Genomic DNA, 7,149 nt, shown 5'->3' with positions numbered 1-7,149 from the left:
TTTGGAGGATGCGAACCTCGTAGAAGTTGAAGTAAAGGCCGAACAGTAGTACGTTCGGTTAATAGTTTAGCTTAGTATGGGGTGACCGTTCGGTCGCTTCCTTTTCCTTTTTGTTATCTGACCGATCGGTACTTTGACTTTTGTAAGTCGTTCGGTCATGTTCCCTTTAATCTTGTACAGTTTACTTTTGGAAATGTTATGTAAGACCGTTCGACCAAAACCGTACACTTGTTTAGTATAAGACTGAATTGATATATTATTAAATGTAATTAATTCTATTATATGGTTTATTACTGTATTTTTGAGATGTTACACATTATAACCCAAATTTAATATATGGAATAATTTATAAAATCTTAATTATAAAACTGTTAGGATTATTTTGGACAGTTAAAGTTTAAAATATTTATTAATTGAAGAGATAAATTTAACAGTCAAATTATATATACAGAAATAGTAAAATTTAAAGGAATTAAATACTTCTTTCCCCGTGAATTAATAATTTGGAGAGAATTCATGTAAACCTTGTGAACACTTAATTTAAGGAAGTTGGTGTGTAAAGGAAATAGTAATAAATGAAAGCAACTATTCGACTGTAATTCCCTGCAAATTTGGCAGTTTTGAAATATACGTTCTTAAATTAGTTTCCATGGAAAAGCGAAACGGTGGTCCTAACTCCTAACTCCCCCACATGGAACGAGAATCATTTGCATAACGAAATTGCATGGAAGGTAGTAACAAGGAACATGATCTACCACAGTTGTAGCACTCCATCACCAAGAAACATTTCCTTTCCTAACTATTCTGTTTATTTTTAAATTTTACAAAAAAAATATCGAAAACAAATACCTGAACTGACCGAGCATTCAGGTCTCAAAGGGGAACCAAAAAAGCATCACAGTGTCATACTCTATTCTATATTTAAAAATTAAAAAAGAAATCAATGGGAATACATGTTAAAACCACAATCACATATCAAACACTATTCCAGAGGATTTCCTTCAACTCTAGTCTTTTTTTTTCTTCTCCTTTTCTTGGTCACTTTGGTTCCTTTGCTCTCTACAAAGTAAAACCTATTTATATATATAAAGAAAATTCCCACTGTATATAATATGTTAAGAAAATCAAGGTTGAAAAAATTTCATTATCTCCACCACCCCTTTTTATTTGGACCCTGGAGGAAATTCAAACCTCTTATATAAAAGTATTATGTTAAAGTTTTGAATAAAGAATGATGTCAATTCTTTAAACGATTAAACTTAGATTTTATATTTGTGTCTTCTAATTAAATTTTTTTTTCGATAGACTTAACATCTTTGACTTCAATTCACATGTCAGATTCTCAATGTGAACTGAAAGACTCTCCAACAACGGGCAAATGTTCCCACCAATTTCCTTTCTTACTTTGTCCACTTTTCATCGTATGGATTGGAGGAGCACCACTCTTGATACTAATAACAAGAATATAATAGCATTGTCCACATATGTGATGCCACCACAAAATTCCCCCAATCTCAATACTCAAACATTAATATCATCTTCTTTATAACCTCTAATTTGGAAAGAAGAAAAAAACATCATGAATTTGATCGTGGAACATTAAGTGAGAGGGAAAAAGTGGTGCTATGCTTTGCTTTCCAACATCTTTCGATGTCTTCAGCTATTCTCTTGGCATCCATTGATGTACCAAGAAGGCCACGTTTGGTGAAACCAACTGCATAGAGTCCATTCTCACCTTTCCATCCATTTGGAAATGGCTTCGTTGGAAACCCATCTTTCTTCGAGAACATATCCCCTTCCTGCACATACGCCATTCCAATTACATTAGTTTTCTTTTTTTTTTTCCTTTACATCATTTTCAGAATTCTCATATAGAGAGACTTTATTTTCCTTCGCTTTCCTCATTCACAACCGTTGAGTTTCATTAAATACAACTAATGGGTAAATTTTGAAATACTTGAAAACCAAACAACTTTTCATCAATCAACTACTTTAAAAACATAATCAATTGTTAATTGTAAGATTTCGTAAATATAAATATTTAATATATGGAAAATTCAATCTTCATAATTGTAAAAGTCATATTAATTAAATACGTTGATAATTAATTTCATACCTTATTGAAATTATTAGTTATATGTTTGGATTTTAACTTGTTTATAAGAGAACAAAAAAAAATAGAAAGCATTACTTTTCTCTAAGTTAAAATAATTTATGTACTTTCGTTTTAGAAATACTAAACAAATAATCTTCCATAAAAACTAAGTACATAAATATTTTATTTTCTATATGTAGATATCTGTAAAGCAACTCACTAAACGAAGCAGGATTAGAGATAAGTGTTTTTAAAATAGGATAAAGTGGCATTTTAGTCTACTGAAAATCTCTGTATTAATATTTGAAAATAAAAAAAAATCAAAAAGAAATTATATATATGCTGACTTTAATCCTTAAATTACGATTTTTTAAAAAAATTTAGATTAAAGTGAGTAAAAATTGTATATCAAACATGATTACAATTAGATATTAAAAAAGACAATAATTTTCATTTTAAATCATGAATATGACCATTCTATCTTTAACATATATTATCATAGAATGAAGAGATAGCATTTAGCTTTATTTAGGTTTTAATTGATTGAAAGAGAAGAGAATGAATATATTGACGCATAATATACCTTTAGCCAATAGGGGACATTACTTTTGTAACCAGTTGCCAATATGATGGCATCAAAATTCTCTGTCCTTCTATCAACAAATTCAACTGTATAACGTTTTAACCGCTTGATGCCTGGTCGCACCTGCAGCAGGCAATATATTGTGTTGGCATGCTCAGTGAGTGGAAAGTGTTGTAGTAGTACTACTACTACTGCATGCTGTGTTCAAACAAAACAAACAACAATCTAATGAAAATAATTACGCTCCCAGCAACATGATTGAAATAATAATGATAATTCTTTTGTCCCTTAGCTTTTGTAACATTTCACGTATTATAAAGCCTTCTGATTTGATTGTAAGCGCACAACAATATGAAAGATGTTGCGAATACAAAAGTAACGCTGAAAAAAACATGTAAGTAGAGTCATTTAATTGAAAATTGAGAATTAAATAAAAAGATATCAAAAGATGATCGCTATTTGTGCTTCTGGAAAAGCAAATTAAATTTGAAAAGGAAAACCACGGATTGCGTATTATAAAAGAAACTAACAAACTATTTTTCTACTCATTTGAATACTTATTTCTAAGGAAAAAAGAATGGTGGTTAACTCTAACATACTTAAAGTTTGTGTTTTTTTTTCTGTTCTTAAAACTTTTAACTACGCAAGTTGGTCTTTATAAGTGATTAAACTATTCACAAGCTAATAACATCGTACTTTCTTTAAGGGGTGAATGTGTATGAACTTGCACAAAGAAGAAAAAAATAAAGTTAATTTTGTTCTAGGTTTTAAAAGTATACCTTTATGAAACAAAGTGTTCAAAATAATTATTCATAAATTAATTACAAAAAAATGTTACAAAGTTGATGCTTTGAAGGGATCGATTTGTAGAAAGATGTAAAAAGAAGGACGTGTTATTGATAAATTTCTCCTATCAAGATCAATGTCAATGTTTATTCATCCCCGAAGGATTAACTTTTGTATAGATGATCTATCACATGAATATAAAACCAGCACTAGCTACTTTTTCCATGATTCATTTAGAAACACAACAAATTACTGTCATTTAGAAGGACCAAATTACAAATAAATTTAATGAAGAACTTTATGACTCCAAAACTTTAGGACTTGTCTACTCAAGTAAAAGAAATGTATTAAAAAGAAAGAAAAAATTTTATAAACTAAAATACATCGTACATTTAAATCAAATTAAACCAATAATGATCATCAAATTCTTATTTTTGTCACTTGACATTGATGCACAGAAACTGAAGGATTCCAGAAAAAAAGAAGTTGAAATTGATTTAATAAAACGGGAAGTACCTTTATATGTCCACTTTTGATCTTGGCAAGGGTACCCACATCAAGCACTGGTGTCTTTCCGGAGAGGTTTTTGAGTTGAAGGGGACCCAATTTTGGCCGGTCCAATCCGAACCGAGCGGTGTCACCAAGCATGAACCATGACACTATGAGAAGAAACTGATCTACAAACCGAATTGGAAGCCACTTGAGCAACCACATGGACAACCCAAAAGTTGATTTTCCCAGCATCTCTCGTGGTAAGATATGTACCTTCACACCCAAAAACAAAACAGAAAATTCATCATATGGATAAATTACAACATGAAAAAGTACATACATTCAATTTTTCTTGTATAATGTTTTGTAGACACCCAATTAATATTGATCTACATCTTCACAAAGAAATGTCAAATGACTGTATATGGGGCTAGTATTCAAATATTAGGGTTAATTTGTCTCATCTTACATTTACATACTGGATAAATAGATTAAATTAACAAACAAATATTGGATTATATATTAGTTGTATTTCCTGTTTTTGGTTTTCTAAAGATAACCAATATTTAAAATCTAATTTTTCTCAAATCATTGAACACGTTTTATTTTTCATAACACGGTGTTTTTGATACATACTTTGTAAAATTGAACCTCTCCTTAATCTACTCATGCATATAGGGTAGTAAAGTTATATATTATATAATAAAACTATCTAAATTCTGATAATTCTTAGCTGTTATGTAGGTACCGTCTTCTCACGCATTCATGTTAAATCAGTGATCCCACAAAAACAAAAAAACTCAAAATTTAGATAGTTTTTTTTTTTGTTTTTAAAGGTGTTTATATTATCTTTTGAAATGTAACTAGAATTTCAGTGTGTGAATCTATGGTACACACTTTGCCAAGTTTTTGGAAAGAAAGAGAAAAGGCATAATAGAGAAAAATAGAGAAAAATAGAGAAAGGGTGTTCTTACTGTATCTCTGACCACAAGAGAAGGAGTAGCATTGTGGTTGCAAAGATCCAAGCACACTTCCATCCCAGAATTCCCACACCCAACCACCAACACTCTCTTCCCTCGAAACTCTTCCCCACTCTTGTAAAGACTTGTGTGCTTTACGGTCCCACCAAACTCCCCCATTCCCTCAATCTCAGGCACCACTGCCTCTGCATTCTCCCCGGTGGCCACAATCAGCCACCTACACACAAACTCTGTTGCCACCTCCCTGTTAAAACTCCTCACCTTCCAAAACCCAAGACTGCCATCAAATTCAGCATGCCTAACGCTCTCATTGAACCTTGGCCTAATGGCAAACCTTTCAGCATACCTCTCCAAGTATTCTATGAACTGTTGCTTTGTCGGGTATGTTGGGAAGTCACAAGGGAACCCCATCAAGGGGAGTTCACAAAACTGCTTTGGCAAGTGGAGGTGAAGCCTGTCATAGGTCTTGAGTTGCCACAACGATGCTATGCAGTTGTATCGCTCTAGGATTAGGCTTGGAACTCCTTTCTCTTTCAGGTATGCTGCTGTTGCAAGCCCTGAAGGCCCTGCTCCCACAATCACTGGCCCTGGCACCCACACACATCTCTCTCTACTACAACTACTACTTTGTGATGAATAATTCTTCATTTTCTCTATGAATAAAAGGTCATGTGCTTGCTTCCCCTCTAGCTCTCTCAAGCAATTGTCCATCCAAGAATGCATTGAACAAGAGCAACAAGCTGGGTTCTTTAAACGGACCGATCTCAGGACCTGGAGGGATTAGTACATGACTCTCGACCCAAAGACACGCAAAAACAAAATGGATTGATTCTATGTTTCAACACAACTGGGGGCCAAGGTTAACCAAAATCACAACTGAAAGTGAAAGCTCTATGGTTTTTGAGGATTTGGGATGTGATTTGCTGCTGTGGAGGATTGGGATTGTGAACAAGTTCCTTGAATTTTGGAGGGGATTGAGAAGGGTCTTATCCACTATTTTGCAAAACCGAAAAAGAAAAAGAGAGAACAAAAAATGAAGAAAACTTCCGTTTTTCTTGTTTGGGTGTCTGTATTGTTCAATGGAAGAGGGTTAAACAGAAGGATGAGCACCAACTACGGGGCAAAATCAGCATTCATCACAGAGAGAGAGTGAGAAGGATATCAGCATTCATCACAGAGAGAGACTGAGAAGGATGGTGATATATCTCTTTTTATGTGTGTGAACGTATATATATATATATATATATATATATATATATATATATATATATTCCTATTCTGCTTAGTTCAAGAATTTAAATCAGCCAAAGCAATTAAGCAAGTGGTAAAATGAGGAACAAACAACCTGTGGGGACATCACATTATAATGAATATTATTAATATTTAGCGGAGAATTCGTTTGTGTGTGTGTGTGTGTATATATATATATATATATATATATATATATATATATATATTAAATTGTTATTTAATTTATGTTCGTCAATATTATGCAAGATTAGGGGTTTGAAATTTTGGGGGGAGATATTACTGAGAATTATTTCTTTGAAGACTTGAGTTGGTTTAGAAATCAAAGAAATAATATGAATTAAAAGAGGTAAAATTAGCTGAAGAGCTGGTAGTGATGATTCGCATTGGACAATGTGGAGAGCTAAACATGGACCTGGTGGAGCATGAATTGTTTCCAAGATGACATCCACGTTAATTAGTGGGATATTTATCAAATGGTGTTTAGTATTGTTTCAATTAATATTTATAAAACTTTCGTTCTTTGAGAATTATGTTATTAGTAAAAAATGTTTTTTTGATTTTTCAATCAAATTTGAGCAACTTTAGTAGGAGTCAAATTTTATAATTGTATATCTTTTTCACTTATAAAACTCAAATGTAATGTTTTGCTTATGGAAATATAATATAACTCAGATAAAAAGCTTGTTGATTATAATTGCTTTTATATTTTTAAATTGATAATAAGTTAAAATTAATTTTGTGATTTTAGGTTTTCTTTACATTTAAATTTTATTTTAATTTTAGTATGAATAGATTATTTTCCCTTGCATATACACACTGACGTATCATGTGCTTGACTACGTACGGTACAAGATAATCGAAAATTAACTTCTTTAATGACGCGATCGTTAGAATTATTTTTAATTTTCTGGCGATCATTTTATGAGCAAACCTTTAGCGAAGTGGTCAACCACTTGGCAACA

The 7,149-nt window shown here is 32.0% G+C and overlaps 1 protein-coding gene across 3 annotated transcripts; it reads right to left on the bottom strand.

Moving 5' to 3' along the window:
- Positions 1-1,284: 1,284 nt before the first annotated feature.
- On the bottom strand, positions 1,285-6,103 carry LOC108337717 (indole-3-pyruvate monooxygenase YUCCA6). 3 transcript variants are annotated; one of them, XM_052881076.1, is made up of 4 exons: positions 4,931-6,103; positions 3,981-4,229; positions 2,679-2,876; positions 1,285-1,799 (listed from the first exon to the last, which is right to left on the bottom strand). In XM_052881076.1, the coding sequence occupies exons 1-4, from the start codon at positions 5,657-5,659 to the stop codon at positions 1,578-1,580; spliced, it is 1,398 nt and encodes a 465-aa protein (XP_052737036.1). In that variant the 5' UTR covers positions 5,660-6,103; the 3' UTR covers positions 1,285-1,577. The 3 variants fall into 3 exon arrangements, with proteins under 3 accessions (XP_052737036.1, XP_017429781.1, XP_052737037.1); XM_017574292.2 differs by having other exon boundaries at positions 2,679-2,801; XM_052881077.1 differs by lacking the exons at positions 1,285-1,799; positions 2,679-2,876 and adding an exon at positions 2,912-3,059.
- Positions 6,104-7,149: the final 1,046 nt, after the last annotated feature.

This window comes from Vigna angularis, chromosome 7, assembly GCF_016808095.1.
Source record: "Vigna angularis cultivar LongXiaoDou No.4 chromosome 7, ASM1680809v1, whole genome shotgun sequence".
NCBI classification, from domain to species: Eukaryota; Viridiplantae; Streptophyta; class Magnoliopsida; order Fabales; family Fabaceae; genus Vigna; species Vigna angularis.
Note: the sequence above shows the minus strand (reverse complement) of the source record. Positions and strands in the feature narration are given on the sequence as shown.